The following is a 25,915-nucleotide window of genomic DNA, read 5'->3' as shown; positions in this document are numbered from 1 at the left end:
AAATGTCAAAGCAAAAAAGTTATGAACATGCCACATCGGAGCTCATTTCCAACGACCAGATCCCACCCAGAAGTACAACAAGCTTCATGGAAATTTTCCCTGACCAAGTTTGGACAAAAATGAACCCAAGTGACAAAGGCAATTTAAAGACATGAAAGCACACGGGTTATACTTTAAAAAGCCAAAGGGCTTACTTACACATTAAAAACAGTCATGTGTGGTTAGGATCGCATTTCTCGGCGGAGTTTGTCTCAGTTGTAAACTTGGAGCTGTCATAGCGGTCGTCTGCTCTGTGTTCTATCTAGTCACCTTCAGAGCAAGGCATCATGGGATATGTAGTTCAATTTCACCTATTTTCTTTTTGCTGAAAGTTGCCATAAGGCTTGTGCTAAATTACTCGTGTATCTCAGTATTATATTCTCAAATGTGAACGTTGTGTTATTTATAGGCTTCATGCTGAACAACTGAACAGGATCTGCCCCTGAGGGTCATTTTGTCACACATTTAGCCTGGTTTTATTTTAGTCACATGAACGATACTTTTAGAGCACACACGCCGTGGATTTGTTGTTGTTTTGACAGATGAAATAAACTCAAAATTGTGAGAAGTTGCAAATTACTCAAGCTTAGGCTATTAAAGACCATATTCCTCTTGTGATAGAGCACACTATATTCGTTACATTTTCTATACAGAAAAGCCCACTTATTTTAATAGAACAGGATAAATCCTCAGGATCTATAATGGTTACAGGCTGTAGACCTTTCGTTTGTTCAGTTGAGTGAGCTTTATAGCTCTGGCTCTGAGGTTGTAGATGTTATTTGTAGAACAGGAGGCATCTTCGTGTTTTGAAATGCTCAACTATTTACAACACATGCTCCAGAAACCAAATCTGACTGAGAATATGCGCCCACATGAAACACACAGACCACTGGTGGGACTGTGTCTCCCTCTGCTGGTAATATAGGGCAATTTCACGCGTAACAAAATTAAATGCCTGTTTTTGTTTTTAAAGAATTGGTGTAATAAATCAAAGTAAGTATTTTCCTTGGTTCCAGTACTAGCCTATATTACAACTCTAGACCTATAGCCTATGTTATACACACTTGGCTGAACTTAGGGAGTAAAACATTATTACAACATTGTTGCAAACATGTCTAAAATATAGGGCTATATGGCCTACTAACTTTTGTACTCCACTCTACTGTGCATATGGCCAAACATTAATCATATGGCAAGGCAACAGTACAGTGTTTCATGTCCTCCATTTGTAAGTTGTGATTAATAATTAACCATAATGTCTCCATCAATTCAGTATCCAGTGCTTTGGCCGGCTTCCTCTCACAGGGACAATGAGCCCATTTCCTGCAGTGTGTGTGCGGTACATGGGACTAAAGGCAGATACAGAGCTGTATTGTGGAGCAGAGACTTCATATCAGTTTGTCCTCCTCTGGAATGTGAGTCAGACTGAACTGTGAGACAGACAACATGAGCTGCTGGAGCACAGCTGGACTTAAAACATGTTGAGAGTGAGCTGCTTTAACTCATGTGAACCATCTTATTTGACTGCATTAAATATGAATACAAGAAGTTAGAATATGTATTTTTAAATGAGTCACATCCCCATAATGGGTGGCCGATTTGAATTGGAGAGCATTCAGGACATTTAAAGTTCACTTAACACAGACAGGGCAACCTTCAGTATTTCTGGACATGTGCATACTACTGTTAAATAGCATTTTTTTCTTTTTAAATATATAAAATATGTAATTATAGTGACTAGAATTAGGCCTATACTGTATGTGGTCTTATGGTGTTTTTCTCCTGCCTATAAGTAAATAGAGGTCTGTTTTAACACAAAAGCCCCATTCATGTCCAGTAACCCATGTGTCAACTAAACAGGGACCTGGGAGGCCACCAAAACTGCTTCAGCTGAAAACATCAGGGGGATAGTCTTGAGTGGAGATGCAGCCTGGGGGTCCTCACGACTAAAATGCATAACCTAATAAAACCAACCCCACAGGCAGCACACATTCACACGACACTGTTAATAAGGTCTGAAGCCTTTTCACAAGTTTTTTGCGCATTAGTCCATGTTTGACAAAATGTGTAATAAGTGGTCCAGAATTGCTTCAAGTATGGTACACTACACGCGTATGGAGACATGAAAATAAGCACACATCCTTGTCAAAGTGTATGACACATTGACCTATCTATTCGTAAAGGTGTATATTGTCTTATTATTATTATTGTCCAATCATAATCTTTGTGTAAATGTGAGTAGTGTGAGATGAGCCTGCGTTTACATAGAAGTGTTGGTGAGTGCTTCCTGGCTGCAGTGACTCATGGTGCGACTGGTTTCGACATGAGATAAAGGTGTGGCTGTGCGTCATGCAGGTGCACAAAATGGCTGCTGCTCTAGAGCCTTTATGAAACGCACCATCTTGACAAAAGCGTGAGTTTGTGCAGTTTGAAGCATTGTACAGCTGAATGAAACAGGAAAACAAAACATGAACGTAACATGACACTAGAGTTTTATCACGAAAATACAGCGCCTTTTATTTATTCATCTGTCTCAAATGATTTTCTTACATGTGTTTTGTTGCCTGTTGGTTTCACCTTCTCAAATTCAACTAGTAATTTCCAACAATAGAAGGAGCGCCCCTTGGCTGTGGCAGGACAGAAGGGTGGGGTCGACTGGAGGGGGGCGGAGTTACGACCGACGTGACGCTTGTTTTACTCATTTTTGTTCGTAGGACTGTCCGCTGCAGCTGTGGTGGGAGCGGAGTGAACTCAGGAGAAAATTACAGGGACAGAAAGAACAACGCACACTTGGGATAGTACCACGGCATTACGCGGATTTAACGGTACGTGGCCCATTTGTTCTGTCCTGTGCCTTACAAAACAGGCTTTAAACCGCGTTGGGGTTTGCGTAAAAGAAAGTGCGCACGTTGTTTTGAATGTAACTAGTAGCTGTTTTTGTTGAACTGTATTCGTGTGTTGGTTTTATACGAGTCTATTCTAGTTACCTGGTTTTAATCTTTATGCTACAACTTGGTCGTTGTCATTTCCGCATGCCTTACTACGGTCTGGCTGTTCGGCTCATTGAGCGAAGTCAAGCTCTCAGTTAGGTAGAACAAGCTGGTTCCATGTTCATTTGCGTTATAATGGACCTAACTTAACTGTCCGAACTCGGTCAGAAAACTCAATGTAACCTTTGAGTGAAGTCTGGCTGCGCGCACTCGCCATTCGTCAATAGACGCAGTGACAAAGTGTCTCTACAGCGCGCGTGTGGTGCGCATGCATGAGGCAGGTGAAAGGGAGAGTGTATTCTTATTTCTAGTGCTTGAACCTTGCACCTTCTCAAACTAACCTAATGTACAGACATAATAAATGCATGTATTCATTAGGAGACTCAACCAGCTGTTGACTATTGTTGAGATAGGCCTACGTATTAGTTAGTAGATACTTCTGTGGTGTTCAGTCTTGTCATTGCTCTCTCCAGGTATTGACCTATTCTTCCATGATTTACTTTTTTTTTTACAGATTATCAAACCTTGTGGCAGACATACCACATGCCAAACTGTATGAGGTTTCTATACCAGTCTCTACACAATGTTTTCAGGAACATCTATTGCTGATCTACTAAATTTAATAATATAAAAACAAAGCAAAAACATATCTGCTACCAATCCAAATCACAATAATCCTTTTAAAATATATTGCTTTATTATGTGCGATTCAGCAAATTGCTACTTGAATCGGTCAGTCAAAGCCTGTTTAAATCTGTCTCAAACATTTTTCTTCATAAATGATTTTGACAGTTATAAAATCCAAAAGCAGCACTAACAGTTTATTGCAGCAAAGTCATTTTCAGATCATCGCACCCAGCCGTTCAATATGTGTCAGTTTGAATAGGTCAGGCTTACTGTGCTTGTCCCGCGACCATGTCATCAGGCAGAGCCTGTTCTGTCTGCCCTCGGGGTTAGGGGGTGTGGGTGGGGTGGTGCACAACAGGACACTGAGGGGGGTGACTTATATACTGTAGATTCACTGCTACAGCTGTGATGGGATGGTGCTAATCTGCCCCTCCTCCTGCTTAATGCCCTCATACTGCCCTACATTAGCAGAGCAAGAGGCCAGGAGATCCTTCACTTTATAAATAGGGCCATACTTTGCAAAGGGATTACAATATGGCATATATGCTGACCTCTTTGTCTGTCTGCTGGGTGTCTTAGTCCAGACCAGTCTAGTGCAGTGGTGCTTGAAGACCTCATAGACTCTGTTTGGGCCCCGCTCTTGGCTCTCCCCTCTCCCTCAGCCTGTTCCCATGGCTAAGGGGACGCTGCAGATAGAATTTCAGCCTCTAATGACAGGGGCTTTTGTTGAGAGAGGTCTGACAACTCTTAATGTCTCTGTTTACCTAGAACATTAAAGGTACACTGTAACTTTTCTGGTGGGATCCACAAGTGTGGATCCCACACTTGATTGTCTCTATTGAGATGTTGTTGCTTTCCCTGGTGTTCCACAGTATGGCATTAAAGTTATCTAGCTTACATTTATTCAATTACAGCTCTTTATATTGCTTAAAAATAACTTTGAAAAACAGCATTCTTGCTGTTAGAAATATTGCCTTCAAGGTGATGGACACATTTAATGCTACTGTGGGATATTCAAAGCAATAATATTTCAGTGGAAACAAGCTGGTGGAAGACCCTCCTTCAGAAGAGTTCTAGTGCACCTTTAACAACACTGTCATCTTTAAGTTCACTTCCAAATATTGTTTAAAAAATCTGTTCAAGAAAAATAAAATGATCAAAGGTTCTTACATTGCTGTATTTTGCAAACATTGTAGTATCCCCTGTTATCTGGATCCCCATTAGATGTCACTAAATTGACAGCTACTCTTTCTGGGGCCCTACTCAAAAATACTAAACTACTGAAACTATTGAGGTATCAGTGCATCATCTGTATTCCAATCACATGAAGCCAAACATATAATAACAATGACACTCTAATCCACTTTCGCCCCAGTTTAATCTGTTCAGTGTTTATTTCCTGTGATCTGAAGAAAGAACATGATCTGATGAAGACTCTGAGCTAACACATTATGGAGCAAATCTCCAAAAATCTTGTATTTTTCCTGAGAGTGCTCTGGTTTTTGAAGTTTTCATTTTTACTCACTTTAGACTAGTGTAGCGTGTTCTCGTCAGAACTCTGCTAAAATAGTTAGTCTTAATTGACTTCAACAAAACAATTACATACCCCACCCGTTTGTAATGACAGCGCATAAAACCATTTTCCTCATTTAGGGCTTCTGTTGTACTTGTTAAATAAGACCACTTAAATTTCTGTTTTGTTTTCTGCGCCACACGAACAAAGGCCAATGATCTGCTGAAAATAGAAACAACAGACAAAATACTTGAGTCTATTCCAGGCCTGACTTAAAAGATGTTTTCACAGTTGGCCACTATGGGTTGTTCTTCTCTCCAAAGTGGATCTCTGCTCTGAATGTGAATGTTTTTCCTTCTTTAATTATACTTTAAGCATACGGATAAGACTGTGGGTGTGGTTGTAACATGCAGAGAATCAAGGGGTGGCTTGACTTGTTAGATAAGTATCAAGTATTATCAGGAAGTTTGAAAATCGATTGTAAACCTAAATAGTTGCGTCCTTGCATGTGGCCACAGTCGGATCCCCTGGAGTCTGCAGTGTTGGAATCAATTTTGGCTCCTTTTGCTAAACACTGGATAAACTCAAAAATGCATGTTTTCATTTTTCCCCCTTGTTCCAACTATTGCAGCAGAGGAGTGTGTTGTGCCAAGACTGGATTTAATTTTGCACTGCTAAATCTTGCCTATTGGCCCAAAGATAGGCAGGTCCCCAGCTTCACTACATGTCAAAGATTTCTTGCAGTTGTAAAGAAAAATGTTGTTGTTGGTGTTGTTGTTCAGAATCATTCATTTTGAGCAGTTAACCTTAAAAACTTGAAAGCTGATATAAGGTTTCAGTTCTCCAAAGCTTTGTAGTAACTTTTGTCCTTTTATTCAGAGATCATTGAGGGTGACCCCTTGCTGTGTGTCTTGACCAAATCTTTAAAGCCATGGACTTTGGAAGTCATCTCATCCACACCAGACTCACTGGCCCACATACCCCCACCCGCCCACCCCCTCTCTCTCATTCCCTTTTTGTCACATTCTTACTTCCAGATTGAGATTTGCATATAGATGAACAACTGTGATCTTGAGCTTGTCGGCACAACTTTTTCCTTTGGTTCTGTACTCTCGCCAGTCCCCGTTGGCCCTGGCCTTGCTCTCCCAAACACCCCTCTCTCCCTCTCCTGCTCCATGTGTCTCTAATCTCCCTGAAAAATTAATCATCTGTCAGATCTCCTCAGCTCTCAGACACACATTGGACCGTAGTGGCGCGGTCTCGTAAGTCCTCGCCGAGTCCTTAAATAGGGCTTTGGATGCTCTTGGTTTTGGCGTTCACATTTGGTCCACAGATGCACTGACTGAGCCATCTTGATTCGCTCCAGCCCTTTTGGTCAGGTCCAGCGGGACACTCCACAAACGGCTTCCTATTCACACAGATAGTTGTCAATAGGACAATGCCGCTACTCTTTTCCTTTTCAGATGCAGCAAAGTCACACACTGGCTCTCTGTCCAGACTTACTTCATCATCTTCCTTCCTTTCTTTGTGCATCCTTCTTACTGGGTCCGTGCAAAAAATTTATTTGTCAATGATCAGCTTGGGGCTTTTTCATTAACAGGTATACAGCCATTTTACTTATGTCATAGTAAAATTGAGTTTTTGTGGCAGAGTTCGGACTGGAGGAACATGGGATCAGAGATGATGAAAGCATGCATTTGATGTTTAAGTATAAAGCTATTGTGTAGTAATAAAACGTCTTGTAAAATCAACTTTTTTATATCAGATGCCCTTCCTAGTGCAATCCTCTTTATTCATTTAGCGTTTAGGCCTGGGGTCAACACACAGGAGACAATGGCATTTCTTTACCACAAAAACTGTAGGCGACTAAACTAGGATTCTTTTGCCTTTGTCGCTCCTTCATTGAATACACTGTACACAGTCTTTCACCAGTTATGTTTTATATTATTATGTATACAGTGCATTCTTTTACTCTTATTGTTAACCCTGTTCCTCCACATCTACATGCATCCCTTATAACACCAATATAACTTTGAACTTTGTTGCCTGTAGATTTATTGCTTTGGTTTGGATAAGTTTCTGCCTCATTTACTTCATCTTTATCAGTCTTGGTGTAACACGATACCGCAGCTTTAAGCTCCTCCTCCTCCTCTAGATCACATTTCCTTTGATTCACAGAAGTCCCTCTCTGAGTAAACAAAAACTGTATAAGAGTGCATCTACTGTCCCTACTGTTCTACCCACTGCAATCACCTAGAGCCATTTCACTGTCTAATGTGTTATTCGTGTTGCCACGTTTGATTGACTTTCTGTGTTGCACAAGTTTACACCGGCAATGTAGGAGAGGCTTCTGGTATGTCCTCACTCACTGCTCTGGTCTGGCATTTATTATCTGCTTGTCACACTATTGCAAAAGGCTCCATGTTTGTGAGTAAGTTACACAGTTGGATGGGTGATGACTAGATGTCAAGTTCATTTTGTGATTATTATGAGAAGAAACATCACGATGTTTTGACTATTCCCAAAAATTGATTTAATGACCAAAAAACTGAAGAATCTTGAATAAACTAGATAGTCCCACTCTTTTTTACTATGTAAACTGCAATTCAATCATTTTTGGGGGTCAATATTTATCGTGGGGATTTTTCTTGGTACTAGTTGGGAACTTTTTGTGATTTTTCATGTTTACAATATTAGATTTGAGCTGTCGGGTTGAATAAATAACTTTTATGACTATTCTAGATACAAACTAACTAAACTAAAGTGTTTCTGTCTGCTATTTATATATTGCTGTTTGTGTTTTTTAACCATATTGTACATTTCGAATAGTTTTTGGGGATAATTCTATTTAGTATGTCAATGGCCTAAATTAGGGTCAATATTATCATTTATTGTCTATATTTTCTTCAGCAATATATCGCACTTCAAAATGTGTTATCGTGACAGACCAATCAGTGTAATGTCTACGTAGATGCTTCACAATTGTGCTGGGATATAAGGGTATTTGGTTTAATAGTATGAGCAATTACATCTGAAAAATGAACTTGAAATTGAACTTCAGAGATTAATTGAACTGTTGCACAAATACATTGGAGATTGGAGTAGGCATTCATGGGTATTTTTGATAGTAAACTAAATTAAAGACATACCAAGTTAAAACTGTACTCACCAGCGTTTTTGCAGTTATTTTGACCAGTAGTGAGGCGTTCTGACTCTACATGTCATAGCTTGTTGATATCAGTTGAAATATGATGAATTTACGTCTGATGCTTTGTGATGCAGTTCACACTAAATAGTAGTCACATAGTTGTTCTTGAATGTTCACCCGTCTGACCCTAACTGAACAGTGCTAACCAGTCCAATAATGCCGACCACCACTTCCTGTCCCCGACCAGAGTGAACCATTAGCTGTGTGTCACTTCACATCCCCTGTATTGATCCATAACTCACAGCTCTCTCTACTACCCCCCTCACCACAGCTGCAGACCCGGGGCAGAGGGCAGAGTGGCCTTGAGTGCTGGGTAGAGATAGACCGATATATTGGGCTGATAATTGGACTTTTTAGTGTATCAGCTATCAGCCTTAAATCTTCAGCACAGGCCGATATTTTGTTGCTGCCTAAAATACACACACAAAGCTTTATATTGGCACTTTAATACAAAGAGATAGCTGCACAAAATTTGACTGCACAACTTTATTACAAGTTTGAGGTAAAAAAAAAAAGGACTTGGGAGTTTGTAGTAAATAAGAATGACAAGACTTGGAGAAAATAACCAAATCGGACTTGCATATCAACCCGAAAATGTCGGCAGTGCTGGGGGTAAGAGGGGGGCCCCTTTTGGGACATACAGGCAAATGTGTGGAGAATAAGATCCAAAGACTAGTTGAAGCATAGATTATTATACTGTAAAAAGTGTAGTACATTGAATAATTGCACTGTAATCAAACCAGAGCTTTAAAAGAAATTGATTTGTCCTATTGTTAGTATCACGGTTGTGTTGTTGCACTAAATCCAGAGGAGAGTTCGTGCCTAGAACTCATTTCTTTTACTAGAAATGTCTCTCTTTGCCCTATTGTCTTAGTAGTATTGTGATATTTAAAAACAGCATCACAATACTACTAAGACAATATTGCGAAATGCAATTAATTTTGTGTCTGTGTAATCCCTCAGTCGTCAAAGTATAATCCATAGTACTTATTTTACTATCAGTTTCATGTTAAGGGTTAATGATTTCTCCTGACTTTTCAACTTTTACATTATCTCACATGTGTTTTAAATTTATTTCCACAACATATAATCCAGCCTGTCTCAGAGCCAGTATTCTCATTTAGTCTGGGAGCAATAGTGCATCTGTCCACCGCTCTTGTTAAAATAAACCAATAAACTAAACACAACTTTGAATGCAGCGTGTTTAAGTCATTTGGGAAAACCTGCGTGCCAGGGGACATACATATGACCGGCCCAGAGCATGTGTGTGGCGCCAGACGACATGTCCGATACCGCAGCTCCCATGGGCTACATAATCCACTTTATCTGTGTGTCAGACTAAACATGACATTATGCAGATTAGAGTGAAAACACGACTCTGGATTATTGCAACAGTGAGTAAAATGGTGAGATTCATGTAACTAAAGAGCTGCTGCATGCGCACTCTTTACTGCAGCACGCTTTTTAAAACTCCACACATGGGACAGTGAAGGATCCTGACATGTTACACCAGGCACAGCTTGTCAGAGAGTCCAGAGAAATGACCAGCCTCGTGCAAGCTTCAAATCCACCTGAAAATAACTGGTTTATTTACGAAAGCGAACATGATGAAGTGGATGTTACATTATTAGAACACAATAATGAACCTCCAAGATGTTGCATTTTTACATTATTATCATTATAACATATAATTTTATTTTGATTTGATAAGTGGATACACTGGTAAGATCAAAACTTTGTATTCTATTAAAGATATTCTCTCCTTTCACTTCATTGTTCAGTGCTGTACAGTGGTGTAAAATAGAAAAAAGGAAGCTAATTCTGTTAATTTCTGATCTTTTGTGACTATCCTTCACACTTTTCAAAGTTTGTGAGAGGTTTGGAGAAGTGTGTTTTTACTGTGTGGTTCATTCACTCAGTAGTGGGTCAGTAGTGAATTAGGAGAATTTAATTTAGTCAATCCTTTAAAGGTGCATTATGGGACTTTTCTTGTGAGGGGTCTGCCACCGTGTCTCAATCACTGTTATTCCTTGACCTAGAATGTTCCACAGTATAGCATTAAATAGATATAGATACATCTGTATGAATACAAGCAGGTGATGTCACCAGGCCAAGTTGCAGCTCAGATCTGTGTGGAGATGATCCTACTCACAGTAAGCATGCATGTTATATATATTTTTCAGCAATATAAACCCCTGTAATTGAATAAAAGTTTAATGCCATACTGGGGAACATTCTAGGCTAAAGGTCATCTCCTTGCAGACAATCATGTGGCAAACCCTCCACTATAACAGTTGCACAGCACATCTTTTAACTGTAAATAATTATTATATTTCCTGCCGTATGCTTCTTGTCCCATAGCTCAAAGTGGCAACCCCAGAAGAGAAAAGCCATAATAGGGGATATTTACAACACATTTACTTGTTTATTTGGTGTACCTGCTCTCTTATAGCACTTTGTGAAAAGCACTATACAAATAAATTTGACTACATTAAGTAAGTAAACTTATGTGTAGAAACGTAGAAGTCGCCCCCACACAATCCGTCACCACACCCTCGCACAGCCTCTGTCGGAGCTGCAGACACTCCCTTATGACATGCCTGTGGGGCCAGACTCAGATTTGTCTAACAGTGTTACTCACAGGGACCCAGCCTTCTCACTCCTCATAGGATCAGTGGGTCACATATGAGTCAATGAGGGATACAAATACAGTAATACTCCACTTTTACTCATAGCCGCAAGATGAACTTACTACAACAGTGTGAAATGTCACACTAGAGTTCCAGTGCTTTTCATAGGTGCTCTCCGCTGAGGCACATTCCTGCTTTACTGCTGCAGTTTGGGCTTCAGTAAGAAGAAGACTTCAGCATACAGACAGTTAAAGTAGAAGTGGAGTGTGGTGGACGGAAGTGTGTGGTTTCTATGTAATGGCATGTTCAGAAGGGCCTTTTGGAGCCAATGTGAAGATAACGTGGAGTGCTGTGAGAGTAGAGGATGTCAGTCATTAACTGAAGAAGAGCAAAGTGCAGCTTAAGTATATGTTGAATCACTGTTGTGTTCTGGGCATTACTGACCCCATATACCAAGTATAATATTAATACTCAATGTTGAAGGTTACTATAAACTTACCCTTTCCTCAAGTGCATTCATAAGTCCATGTTCATGATACTTACAAAAATCAAAAACATTGCTGTTTATACTGCTTTTTTAGATTTTTTATTTTATTTTTTGCAATGTCAGCTGTATTGTGAATTGTAGTAACAGTGGTAAAGGTGGTGGTTGTGGTAGCATTGTCAATAATAATTGTGATATAATGCACTGATCCAGCAATAATAATAATAACAATTCCAATACAATAGCCTTAAGTATTGGCACCAATCAGTATCGGCACCACTATCCGATACCAGTATTGGATCAGTGCATCCCTAATAATGGTGGTGTTTATACCCCTTTTCACAAGTGCTGGCTTACTGTCCTGTCAAACAAAATCTACTTGCCAAAACATTTTTTTTATTACAAATTTTACATATAGTAGCACAGTCAAAGCTGCAGTCAATAGTCGCCTTATTGTTGTTTTTGTACTCTTGTACTTTGAGCAACTAGAGTACAGATTGAATACTTTTTTTCTATTCTAATTCTAACCTTTTGTGTGAATAATTGTTGAGAAGGTACTGTACTATGTTTTCTCATTCATGATTAGAGCCAAGCCTTGGGTAGGTCAGCACCCCCCTACATACACACTGTACACAGTTACCACGGTGACAAGTGGGGTGTGCCGTGGCATTGCAACAGTTCACTGCTCTCCCCACTTCACTTGAAAAATAAAACCTGCAAAACGCTTCCTGAATTTTCCCCATTTACTTTTATGCACAAGCCTCTCTCCTATTACGCCTTTTACTTTATCCGTTTTACCATACACAGCAAAGATATCAAAGTTTAATCTACAGTCCCTTTGTTTAAACACAAAATGACATAAAGATAAAGTCACTTTTTACAAGACAAAGGGTGCCACGCCCTGACATGTCCGAAAGGTAGGAATGTGTTTTCAATGAGAGCATAGTTTCTATCAGGCTGATGAGCTAGTGCGTTATCTGAATGTAGCATGTAGCTGCAAGCTCAGACAGCCCAGAGGGAGCAGGTCCTACAGGAACACACTGCCAGACCCAGTCATAAATGAACTCAACTACTCCCTGATAGTGCCGTGGCACAAGATACTGAGACAGGGGTTTAGTATTCTATACTTTATGTATGAATTGTGCTATATAAATAAACCTTAAACCTTTGTATTCTCTACTATAAGATAAAACGGTTTGGAGAGGTTGAAATGCTTGAAAATGTCTTTTAAGATTTTTGAGCTAGCATAAAACCTTATTAGTTTCCCCTTGAGTGTACAAATAAGTATAGGTAGCTAAAAAATGCATACTAAATAAGAAAGTAATAAATATAGTTTAGTAATAAAATTAGAGCGTAAATTATGATGAAAAAGTACAAAAATGTCCAAACTAGAAGCACAGTGAAAGTCAAGTCAGTTCTATCAATGCAATAGTAAAGATATAGTAGCCAGTTTTCTTCTAGTTCAGGTGCAAATGCTCCTTCCAGTGATCCACAAAAGCCAATCATAACAAATAATTTTAGAGAAGCTGATATTTTCTGTCTGTGTATCTCAAGATAGGTAAGTAAATATGACATGGACCTATAATTAAAAACGTCACACTCAGTAAAAGATTTGCATAACTGCTGTTCGTGCGTAATGTCCGCATTGGCCCATAAACAACATTATAACAATTATGCAAAACCTCCTGAGTGTAAAAAACCTGCAGGGGGCAATGACACTGACTGTGATTTCACACAACACAACCCTTATAGAGCCAGGGGCGAAATGCGAAGGGAGTGTCTCTGTTCATGCACACACTTTGAAACAGCCAGCAGTTGAAAGTAAACAGCTAGGCAAACTGTATACTATTGTAAGTTCTGGGTTGGTCCCAGAGAGCAGCGATGTAGCAGAGTGCTTATTAGACTGTCCCACTACCTACCTATTTTATTAAGAGTGGGAAGACGGGTGCTCTGCAAAACCAGGTGTTATTTGCAAATCGTACACTAGGATGGTGAGTCATTATTTACCGTGTATTTCTGTGGAATTGGTGATAACGTCTTGAAGCATGTGATCAGTGTGTGCTGTTGTCACTAGAACAGAACTAGGTGTATTCTCATGTTGCGTTTTTTTTACTACATACACACAAACTGTACAATAGCTGCCCCACACATCGTTCAGGCCACAGAAAATTCCAGCTATCCAGGCTTAACTCCTGAATGTTTCAATAGGATTTTTATTGTGTAGTTGGTTATATCTTTATGCTAATCGTGCAGAAATATTACTTTTGCCACCAGAAGACTAAATGTATGAACAAAACAAAGGGATCCAGAAGGTTTCATTTAGTAAAGGTTACTGTAATAACTTTAGGGTTTAAAAAAATCAATACCCAGATACTAACTGATCTTTCCTGAATAGATTAAGAAGGAAGACGAGTTTTATCATATAGTTTTTAGTTATAGTATCAAAGATTGTTCTGAGTACCAAGTCTTTTCTTAAGAGGTGAAATACAGTTTGAAATTTTAGTACTGTGACAACAGACTTTATCATCTATTGAATGAGATCATATTATTCTCTCAAAATGACTCTCAATTACAGTTTAACCTGTGCTAAAATGCAATGCTGCACCTTTTGAGATAAAAAGTTTGCCTAATTATCACAGTTTTTGTATTTTGGCATTTTCTGTCAGTTCACATGTACCCTCTGGAGGTTAAACCTGACGGACTGGTTACATATTGCCGTATGTCAGCAGTAGTAGGCTGCTCCCTCGAATGGCTGCATGGGTGGAGACCTGGGGTCAAAGGTCATGTTGGCTATATAGAATTCTACGTTTACAGCTGATTCTCTGGCTCCCACACCTCCTCTTCCCCCCTCCCCTCACCCTTTTCCAGTCCCTCATAAGGTCAGGCCATACAGACCTGTCTTATGAGCATCAAAACCTGCTGCAGTGTTTTGTATTTAACATAATCTTCATCTGAATATGCTGACTAATATATCAACTGCTCTTTTTTTGTCTGTTTCAGGTTTTGCTCCATTGTTTAACAACAGGAGACAAAGATGACTATGCAAAGTAAGATTTCACCTTTTCTTGTCAATTAATTTTGTCTGTCCAATCTGAAATGTGCATTGTTTTAAAATGTGTGCATTTTATAGTAGTCATATAAATGAGTTAAGCCTATATTCTGTGCTTTATGATACAATAAAGGAACTTGGTTATAATCCCCAACTTCCACCTATTGTGTTTCTGTGTTTTTACAGTAGCACACTTCTGTTACAGAAATGCTTTATTTATTCAAGATTTAATACAAAAAGTCTAACATGATTCCCTCACCCCCTGCAGCCAGGATGGCCTTTTACTAAAGCTTCAAAGATGTTTTCCCTTAACTGTGCAAAAGGCTAGACAAGAATAGTAAGAAGGATGTTTCAAACTAGTTTAGCCCCATTTTGCAGTTATGAAGTAATTGTACTCAAATTGTAATTTATGTAATTAATTTGTAATTTGTATAATTTATACCTTTTTTAGTATTTGGGATGTAACATTTTAGCTCTGTGATTACACAATTATAACCATCATTGACAAACCTGGCAACCCATACATCAGTCAATTAGTATAACTTTAACCCAGAATGGCATTCAAACAACACCAGCTTTAATATAACAAAAGTATTTTTAACATTCTTAAATTTTTTTAGAACATAATTATAAAATAAAATGGTAACCCCTTGGAAATCATTATTCGCTTAATCATTTCACACATTATTAAACCCTTGATCAGTGATGCACATAAACATAAACTCCTCTAAACTGCACAGAGTTGTATTAATGTCTGTGTATTGCAGTGGGGGAGCGTGATGGCATGGTGAAAGTGTCAGAGTGGCAGCAGACCATGTACAGCACAGACTCTGGAATCCAGTCCGGAGCCACCACCGTGAGGGACGACGATAGCTCCGACTACGCCACCAGCAAGCATTACACCCTCACCACAACTGTGACCAGCCAGGACCCAGCTGGTGAGACATGCTAAGAGACAGGGAGAGCTACTATCTAATGCACAAAGTGGGCTTTTACTAAGGAATTTTAATTGAAGGGTTTTTTTTTTACTCCATCCCTCATCTCGTTGGAGCAGGATGAGTCTCAGTACAAAGGATAAGACTGATGAAAAAAGTAGTTGTATTTCTGTTGTATTTGAATGAAAGCCTTTAAAAGAAGGTATACGTCCATCATATTTGAAAAATATAATGCTCTGAAATGAAAGTTTATGGTGTGTAATTACTAAGATTTTTTTATTAGCTTTAGCAGTTGGACCGGGGATAGTAGCCTAGTAGTAGTTTATAATAACATATTGTTTTGTACTATTAGTTGCAGCAGAGGTTGTAGTACTTATGGCTTTTGTTGTCCATCTGTAAAATACAATACATTCATTTTAGCCAAAAAGACCAACTGGTAGCAGTAGACATAGCAGTTGTGATAGTACAATTGTTATGATTTTATCGACTATATAAACTTTGTATCTACTCAACTTAGAATTTTCTTAACTGTTGTGAATCTTATCAGTTGTGTTATTGTTTCTGACACACTTTGCCACTCATTTGACTTGATTTTTTTACAGATCTAGATGCTCAGTATGCTCTCACCAGGACCCAGCGGATCCGAGCAGCCATGTTTCCTGAGACCCTAGAGGAGGGCACCAAGATCCTGTCCACTCAGACCGACCCGTCCCAGATGACCAATGTCCAGAGACTCGCCGAGCCCTCCCAGATGTTAAAAACTGCCATCATCCACCTTATCAACTACCAGGACGACGCCGAGCTGGCCACACGCGCTATACCTGAGCTCACCAAACTGCTCAATGATGAAGACCAGGTATTTTACATGGTCTTCATTGTATATTGTTACACAGCTACATAACATTTTTAACTGTTTTTGTTGCAAATTGTTCCGTTTAAATATTGATTTGAAAAATAAAAAAATATACTTGTTAAAGTTATGTAATTTAATGCTAAACATTTTTACAATTTCAAACAGGAAAATATTGAGATAAAATTGATAGAAGTCAAGACGTTACAGCAGCTGCCCATATCCCCGGTCACAAAATATTAGAATAGTGTAGTTAAGGTGCACTATGTAACTTTTACATTTGGGATCTCCATGGAAATGTTACTGCTTTGCCTGCAATGTTCCACAGTAAGGCATGATAGATAATGTTCCACAGTAAGTATGATAGTTATCGGTCTTGCATTTATTCAATTGCAGCTATTTTTACTTCAAAGTACAATGAAAAACATTCATTTTCACTGTCTGTGAGCTGGGTCAGCCTTCGCTTGTCTCCATGGAGTTGGAGGAGTTTAATTCCAGGCAAGGCAATAACCTCTCCATGGAGATGAGCAGGTGGCGGCTCCTATACCAAAAAAATTGCATGGTGCAGCTTTACTAAGATTATATTGTACATGATTTTTGATGTATAATAAGTGTGTTCCATTTTCCCAATATCACATAAGCGCCATCACAATTTACATATATATTTTGCCTGCCTCAAATAACCTGAATCCTCTTTTTCCCGTCAGGTTGTGGTCAGTAAGGCAGCCCAGATTGTGAACCAGCTGACCCGTAAAGAGGCGTCTCGGCGTGCCCTGATGCAGTCTCCACAGATGGTGGCCGCCGTGGTGAGGGCCATGCAAAACACCAGTGATATGGAGACGGCCCGGGCCACTGCCAGCATCCTTCACAACCTGTCCCACCAAAGAGAGGGTCTGCTGTCCATCTTCAAGTCTGGAGGCATCCCTGCTTTAGTGCGCATGCTCAGGTAGCAACAAAGACAACATTGTGCTTTGTGACAATGATGGGTAATGGGAATAATAATGCAGTAATGAACATAGTTATTGTATTATTATGAATGCTGAAAATAAAAGGCGTGGGGCTATTGGGTTAAACCTGAGGAATATATAGTGATGCTTCTTTATAAATCAAAATTCTTCTGTTATAACATTCAGTTAGTGTCAAAAGTTGCATATAATATTATTAATTAATTAATTTATCTATTTATTTTACCATATATTAATGAAAACCTCCATCCCCTCCTTCCCCAGCTCCCCCATGGAGTCTGTGCTCTTCTATGCCATCACCACACTCCACAACCTGCTGCTGCACCAGGAGGGAGCCAAGATGGCCGTACGTCTGGCCGATGGGCTGCAGAGGATGGTGCCCCTTTTGAAGAAGAGCAACCCCAAGTTCTTGGCCATCACCACAGATTGTCTGCAACTGCTGTCTTACGGCAACCAGGAGAGCAAGGTACAGACAGGCTTTGGGCACCTACCTAAGGGTCAGTTATTTGGGAAAGAAGTGAAAATTTCCCTCTTCAGTTTGATTTGTTAAAATGCATTAGATGTGGTGATTTTTTTTCTTTTGTTTCATATAACCTAGCCCTGAATTTGCGTGGGGTCTTTGTTGAATACGGTACGATGGGGCAGATTACACAGTGGATCAGTTTGTTGTGTGAGGTTGTATAGTCGGCAGGTGGCTTAACACTCAGCCTTATGATTGAATTAACAGTCAGACTAGTGAATGTTGGACTCACCCAGGCAGCAAATGGGATCAGGAGCTTCTGCTTGTGTGTGCATGTGCTGGGTTTTGGGTGTGTCCTGGGAACAGAGCTTTGTCATCTGCCACTGTTTGTTTGGGTGTGGGAAGGGCTCAGATGTCAAAATTTTGAATATTAATTGCAGTTCCACAAAGTTTATCAAGCTTCTGCTAAACATTTCACAAATTCACATCATGTTCAAACAATGCAATGACTGAAAAGGATACAGATATATTATATTATGATTCACACTTGTCAAGGTTTGAACCCTGTTTAGTCTTAATGGATACTGTAAGAAACATTACCATTAATATGCAGTAAAGAGCTGCCCGTACAAAGCCGTATATATTTATGGTAAGCCTACAGTGGATCAAAGAATTTACCGTATACAGGAGACAGTATCTTAATGTTACTATATTTATATTTACGAGTCTCTACTGGTGATACGACTTTTTTACTCTTAAAGGCTATTGAGTTTTTCCAAAATAAAACTCCTTTTATACACAGCAGCTTAGAAATTACTTTTTATTTAAAATGCAAATCCATGTAACCATTATCTTACATTTCACCACAATGAATCCATGTGCAGGAACATGTAAATATTTAAACACACACTAAAATACATTTTAAAATGTGTTAGCCAATGTTATCCTCTGACCACTTATTGCACAGGTCACATACAGTGTATTATTTCATTTCGGTACATCTATGGCATTTACACATTTAATATTATTTTGTTAACTGTACACATTTGAAACAATGCATTGTACAGTATTGTCTTATTTCTATGACTTGCTAACAAACACAAATTGAAAATTAACTTATCACTCCAAATTCAACACAGTGTGAACGAGAAATGGACAATAATTGACCTCAGTAGAACCAAAGAGCCTCCAGACACCTGACAACAAACAGCACAAACATCAGCCCAACTGTTCCTGTTTTAAAACCAAAAATGCCTCTCCCACATGTGGTAACATGAAGCAGCAGCCTGCAAACAGGAGTTATAAGTCATTTGTGACCAGTGATCTTAAATATAATCATGAGGCAAAAGGACATTACAAAAGAGGATGTGTGTCTGTGTCTTTTATCTTTTGTTTGAAGCAGAATATAATGACTAATACCCCCTAACACCATTTGGAAATGTTATGTAGTCATGTTTTACGTTACTTACTGGAAAGTCTGATGAGTAACTTAAGGGTGTAGTGGATGGGGAGTAAAGTTCTTTGCACTTATGACCACAGAAGAAGATATTGTGTAGATGCAAAGCAACTACACAATCAGTAATGCACTTTTTCAACAATTATGACGACAGCTTTGCAACAAACGAGTACTGATTTCTTTGACAAATTATATTGGTGCCACAGACACGTTTTCTCAAAGTGTTATGCAAAGGAAGGTTATTAGCTTTTTCTCAACATAAATCCACTGAAGATGCATGTATAGCACTAGTGAAATCAGAGCTGAACTCAAACTCATCTGTCATGAGACAAAGACATGACCAAACACATGTGCTCTGAAAGAATCAATATTCTACTGTACTGTCAAATCAAACTTATGAGAAATGCCCAGATTTTAGGGGAGTCACCTTGAGTAATGTACGGTAAACTACAGTTTTTAAAGAAAACTATTAAGTACTTTTGAAAATGTGTGTATTTTTACAGTAATTTTTTTACAGTGTAGTCTTGGTTTGCTCCTGTTCTAGTTCAGGTTTAGTTCTGACCTTAAATAGCATTTTTTATGTGGTGTGTGTAAACAAACCCTTATATGTATTCAGCCCAGGTTAAAATGTGGTTTTAGGCCATAGTTCAACCAATGAGTTTACTAAATGTTACTATCACAAGGCACAATTCAATCCATTTAGCTTTTTATCATAATTTCACACAAATATTTCACTTTTACAGCTCATCATCTTGGCTAATGGGGGTCCTGAAGGTCTGGTACACATCATGAGAACCTACAACTATGAGAAACTGCTGTGGACCACAAGCAGAGTACTCAAAGTTCTCTCTGTTTGCCCCAGCAACAAACCCGCTATAGTGGAGGCTGGTAAGTACCCTTTGTCTGTAGACCCACCTGTGTGACGTCGGACAGGTGTGGCAGCTTGTCTTTCACCTGGACAGCTGTGGCTTAGTTTAAAGGACCACAGAGAACAGTTGATCAGTTGTTGTGTGATTTGCAGGTGGGATGCAGGCTTTGGGGAAACACCTCACTGGGGGCAGTCAGCGTTTGATGCAGAACTGCCTGTGGACCCTCAGAAACCTCTCAGACGCTGCTACCAGACAGGTACATTGAACTTCAGTGATTTAGCTATATTAGTGTATATATATATTAGTATAAAAACCCATCTGGAGTGTATATATATATATATATATATATATATATATATATATATATATATATATATATATATATATATATATATATATATATATTAGTATAAAAACCCATCTGGAGTACGAGTTATCCTATTTATACATATTTGTTGTATATCAGGAGGGCATGGACAGCCTCCTCCAGACATTGGTTGGTCTTCTCAGCTCCGACGACATCAACATGCTCACCTGTGCTACCGGCATCCTGTCCAACCTCACCTGCAACAACGCCCACAACAAGAGCCTGGTCACTCAAAGCAATGGAGTTGAAGCTCTGATCCACGCCATCCTGAGAGCTGGAGAGAAGGAGGATGTGACCGAGCCCGCCGTGTGCGCCCTCCGCCACCTCACATCCAGACACCAGCATGCAGAGCTCGCCCAAAACGCAGTTCGGAGACACTATGGCATCCCCGCCATCGTCAAACTGCTCAACCAGCCCTACTACTGGCCTGTCATCAAGGTATAGTGTGAAAATGGGAATCAAGTAAAAATCTACTTATATATTGTATAGTTCAATTGAAACACTTCATGTTTATTATGTGCAGAATAAAATACAGTTATTGTGCACTTTGTTCATGTTTTTAATTCAGTTTGTCTTTAGTAATTAGTGCTAGTATAAATACAAATTATGTATATTGTGGAATAAGTGATTACTTTAATTTTTTTATTCCTTTTCCCCCTTTGTATTGTCCCTAATCAACTGGAATTGGCATCTTAATTTGGTTTTGGGTTGACCCCAGATGCTTTTTCTTATGAAATTCTTTATGCTAACATTCCCTATTTGGTGTTCTGAAAATGTATACATTTTTAATTATGACAAAAGCACTTTTTCTTGATTCATTTTATTTACCTTAGTATGAATTTTTTTGACCAAATGAAGGAGAAAATATTGGACAGATGGTCAACATATGAAGATGCCTTGATGTGTGTATATGTAAATCTGTGGGATTTTTCTTCTATCTGTAGGCAGCAGTTGGCTTGATCCGTAACCTGGCCCTTTGTCAAGAGAACCAGGCCCCTCTGAGAGATGCGGGCGCCGTCCCACGTCTGGTCAACCTCCTGCTCAAAGCCCACCAGGACGCTCAGAAACATGACTCCTCCAGCGCGCAGACATACCAGGTACAAGGACAGAAACACAGGAGCCCAAAGGCCGTACACGGGCTGGTGTTCACACGGGCTGGTGTTCACACGGGCTGGTGTTCAGGGATTTGTAACAACAATTGATTTAGGTGAATAATTAATTAAGTTTGTCATGTTTGCTGCAGGATGGAGTGAGAATGGAGGAGATTGTGGAGGGATGCACTGGAGCTCTGCACATACTCGCCAGAGACCCAATCAACAGAGCAGAGATCGCTAACCTCCAGGCCATTCCTCTGTTTGTCCAGGTAAATATAAACAAGAAAATGTGCAGTGGTCATTCATAATGTACTTTAGGCAATATTTTAACATACTACTAGTCCAGCCATGGGAAAATAAGTTTGTTTTTGTTGTCATTACTAACAACTGGAGACATTGCTTGGTTTGGTGTAAACAATTTCATTCAGTGTTGGATTTTGAGACGTAATAATAACTGCTAAGAATTACTTCCAACTAACTAAATATTCTACAGGCTATTTTCAATGTATGATTTTAGCTATTTCTGTTCTGTTTTTCTCTCAGTGGAAATGCTCCTGGCCATGACCACATCTAGACAAAATATCTAATCGTGATCACAACAATTGTCAAGAAAATCGCAATTGGATACTGTAGAGGCTAATGTGTAACTAATTTAACCTCTTCACAAAAGAAAGATGAGCCTGTTTTACACTTTTTCAATTTGAGGTCCAGTGCAGTAAAACTGCTCTATTTTCATGCACTTTTTTTGAGAATACAGATAGGCAGTAGTGCAACCCCAAGTGTACAAATCATGTATCCAATTTCTTTGTAATCTAACCATGTACATATTGACAATTTTACATTGCTTTTTGAACCAAAATATAAATGAATTATGAATTGTTAACTATGTAATTATATAAACTTTATGAAATTACTCTTTGAAATCTTTCTGCAGCTGCTGTACTCTCCAGTGGACAATGTGAAGCGGGTGGCGGCTGGTGTTCTATGTGAACTGGCTCTGGACAAACCATCTGCAGAGATCATCGACAGTGAGGGTGCCTCCGCTCCTCTCATGGAGCTGCTGCACTCCAACAACGAGGGCATCGGTACGATCTCACACGCATAATGCAGCTGTGACTCATGTTGTATACTTATTCATTCAACAATATTTGCAAAAATCCACCATCTTTGTTGTGAGCAGGAAAAAGGTGCATAGAGATGTATATGCCAAAACTATATTAAAAATAATATAAATTGCAGTGAAACCCCATAAGCTGCTAAGCCACTACTGGTAAATACTTTTATAACATCAGCCTGCTGTGTATATGCTAACTCCAGTAGTTTACATTTTAAAGTGTCTTAGCCATAGACATTTTAACATTACTTTTTGTTCACAACTGACTACACTCATAGCCTTTATGTCTTGACATCTTGACGTCCAAAAGTTTAAGCGAAAGCACAAACAGAAACTAATATCACAGTTTGTTACGGTAATTATGCTTATAAACTCACTACTGTCCAGACAGTTTTACCGTTACATTTGTCATCCACCAACACATTTAATCGATTATATTCTTATACATCTGTTTCTCCCTTCAGCTACTTACGCTGCAGCAGTGCTTTTCCGTATCTCTGAAGACAAGAACTCTGATTACAAGAAGCGTGTGTCTGTGGAGCTCACGCACTCGCTGTTCAAACACGACCCTGCTGCCTGGGAAATGGTGAGTTTTATTAATGACAAAAATAAAGATTTTAAACTAAACGCTTTACTCAAATCATAAGGTTGGCACAGTATACTTTCTTGAGTATTAAGTGAATTTGTCCATTGTGAAATTCATCTTCATTTATCTAAAGCATCTTCATCTGTCCAGTTAATCCATTTGGCATTGATTAAAAATAGTAAAATAGCATCTTTAAATCGTATTTGTTGTAAAAGTTGGCATGCAATAAAAACAAGATAAGAAACAAAAATTTTCCTTGTAATTTTAATGAAAGTTAAAATATGTTAAATTTTCCATTCTCAAATAGAACTTTAATTTTGGCTTTTGTATTGTTACATCCTTCTAATTACTGTGTGTTGACTTGGCCTGATTGTCCCATCCTCTGACCTCCACAGGCTCATAATTCTCTCCCCATGGATGGCGCGTATCCAGACGGTGAGTAGCTCCTGATAAAATGTGCAACTCAGCCAATTCCTCCCCCCTCAGTTACTCTCCTCTAATGCAGAAAGTGAGGGAGTGACAGAATGAGGGAGTGAGTGAGGAAGTGAGGGAGTGAGTGAGGAAGTGAGGGAGTGAGTGAGGAAGTGAGGGAGTGACGGAACAAGGGAGGTAGTGATGGAATGAGGGAGGGATGGAGAAAGTGAGGGGGAGTGACGGAATGAGGGAGGGAGTGAGGAAGTGATGGAACGAAGGAGGGAGAGATGGAGGAAGTGAGGGAGGGAGTGAGTAAGGAAGTGAAGGAGTGAGGGAATGAGGGAGGGAGTGAAGAAGTGTGGGGGAGAGGGAATGACTGTAATACAATAATAATCTTGACATCACCAGAGTACAGGTGTTTATCTAATTATGACTTTGTTTGGTAGGATAAGGTCTGTGGTAAATATTTATCATAGTTTTACATTAGCTAAGTGACTGTTTGTACTTTTCTTCTAAACTTTTATCTACCACAAATATCCAGGAAGTAGTTCTGAGGTCTAAAACAGAAACCTTCTACCCAAGTCATCAACATAAAAAATTTCATCAAAAATGCTCGGACAATTTACACATGAGGAGCATGAAACACTGATTTGACAAAATAAAGGTGTCGTCATCCATTTTTATTTGGCTAATTTTAAATATTGAGACATTTAGACATGAATTGAGCTGTTCAAGTTGAGATTGCCTCCAAACTCTGCTCCTTCTTGGGCTTTTCTTATCTGTGGATCATCTCTCTTAATACCCCTCTTTTCCACCACTTGACTTGTCTCCTTTTATGGCTTTGGTATTTTGTCTCTACTTTTGAGTAAAGACCCCCTTAGGCCACAGGGATCAGCAGTCTACTTCACCAAGAAATTTGATAGCCCATGTGTAATTTTCAAATACTGTATACATAGTGTGTGTTTACATTTTATGTTATAATTAAGAGTTATGTCTCTGGTCTTGATTAGGTCCATTACTGCATAACTTCTCTGATTTTATGACCTTATCCTACCCTTGATCATTTCGGTGTCTTTTTACAATATTGTACCTCACAAATGCATCTGACTTGAATCAATCACGTGAAGAAAAAAAATAACATGATTTATCTAATTAACACATGTGTTTTTGCATGCAGAGCTGGATGCAGGTGGTTTTCAAGGTTATGGATACGGAGGTGACATTCCCATGGACGGTATGGACGGCAACATGATGCACGATGAATACGGTGGCACTATGCAATACGAGAGACAAGGGTTCCATGAATATTAAAGGTACTTCTATTTCATAATGCTATTATAGTAGGTTAAATGTATTGAAGGTTGTCAATCTATGGGTGAGTGTCAAAATGAATTGGTTTAAAATGACAGATATAAGCTGGCATATTTTAGTTTTCTTTCTTTCTTTTTAAGTACCAAAGTTGAGTGCAGCAAATTGTTGAAGCTGTATAACTCCTTTTAAAGTTAGTGACTTTATTTTTGTGTTGTGTTGTACAGATCTGGAAGAAGCAGACGTCCAACAAGCTGACGAACTGGGACAAAAAAGAGGATTTATGTCAGTAGAGCTGTTGACTCTGCTCTGCTTAGTGTAATATATGCAATTCTCTCCGAGTACGGGAATCTTACAGGGCTAATCTGTGTTTTATAGCCGCACTTTGCTGATTTTAATGACAGTAATGCTTGTAGGTTGAGAGCCTTTTAAGAGTGCATGTGTATGTATGTGTGACAATGCTTTCGGGTGGGTGTTCTATGCCAAAGAAATTTTATTTTGTGACTATAATAATCCTATAGCTTCCTTCTTTTTTATATGAAATGAAAGTTAGTGAAAGAGACACTGCCGGAGGGGGCTCAGAAGTGTACACGCTTTGTTCTTCTCAATGCTTTTGTAACACACTGTTGTCTATCATGTAGTTTTGACACTAGTTTGGTACAGATCAGTAGAAATACTCATCCAAAAACATATATTAAAAAAGGGCCAAATCAGTCTTTACTCTAATCACCTTTCTAATATGTGTGGCATTTTAAAGCTAGTATACATCACATTGAAATCGTATACACACTGTGGCAATGACCACGTTTGTAAAAGGTTAAGTGATTATATGGAAAATGCCTGGGTTGGCCCTACAAAACTACTGACTGGGAAAATTGTCTTTCTACCTAATAAGAGTTTTTACTGAAATGTGGTTAATAAAATAAAGGTTATATTAAACAGGTGGTCTTTTTGCAA

The 25,915-nt window shown here is 39.0% G+C and overlaps 1 protein-coding gene across 1 annotated transcript; it reads left to right on the top strand.

Annotated features, from left to right (window-relative positions):
• The first annotated feature begins 2,730 nt into the window (after positions 1-2,730).
• On the top strand, positions 2,731-25,899 carry LOC117388469 (junction plakoglobin-like). The gene is made up of 16 exons (XM_033986357.2): positions 2,731-2,864; positions 14,492-14,538; positions 15,308-15,478; positions 16,078-16,331; positions 17,033-17,271; positions 17,555-17,756; positions 19,950-20,094; positions 20,228-20,331; positions 20,542-20,880; positions 21,387-21,539; positions 21,686-21,805; positions 22,471-22,621; positions 23,115-23,236; positions 23,632-23,671; positions 24,828-24,963; positions 25,186-25,899. Exons 2-15 carry the CDS (start codon positions 14,526-14,528, stop codon positions 24,959-24,961), a joined length of 2,187 nt encoding a protein of 728 aa, XP_033842248.1. The 5' UTR covers positions 2,731-2,864; positions 14,492-14,525; the 3' UTR covers positions 24,962-24,963; positions 25,186-25,899.
• Positions 25,900-25,915: the final 16 nt, after the last annotated feature.

The sequence above is a fragment of the Periophthalmus magnuspinnatus genome, chromosome 1, assembly GCF_009829125.3.
Source record: "Periophthalmus magnuspinnatus isolate fPerMag1 chromosome 1, fPerMag1.2.pri, whole genome shotgun sequence".
NCBI classification, from domain to species: Eukaryota; Metazoa; Chordata; class Actinopteri; order Gobiiformes; family Gobiidae; genus Periophthalmus; species Periophthalmus magnuspinnatus.
The sequence above is the reverse complement of the archived record's forward strand: the minus strand, read 5'-3'. Positions and strand labels throughout refer to the sequence as shown.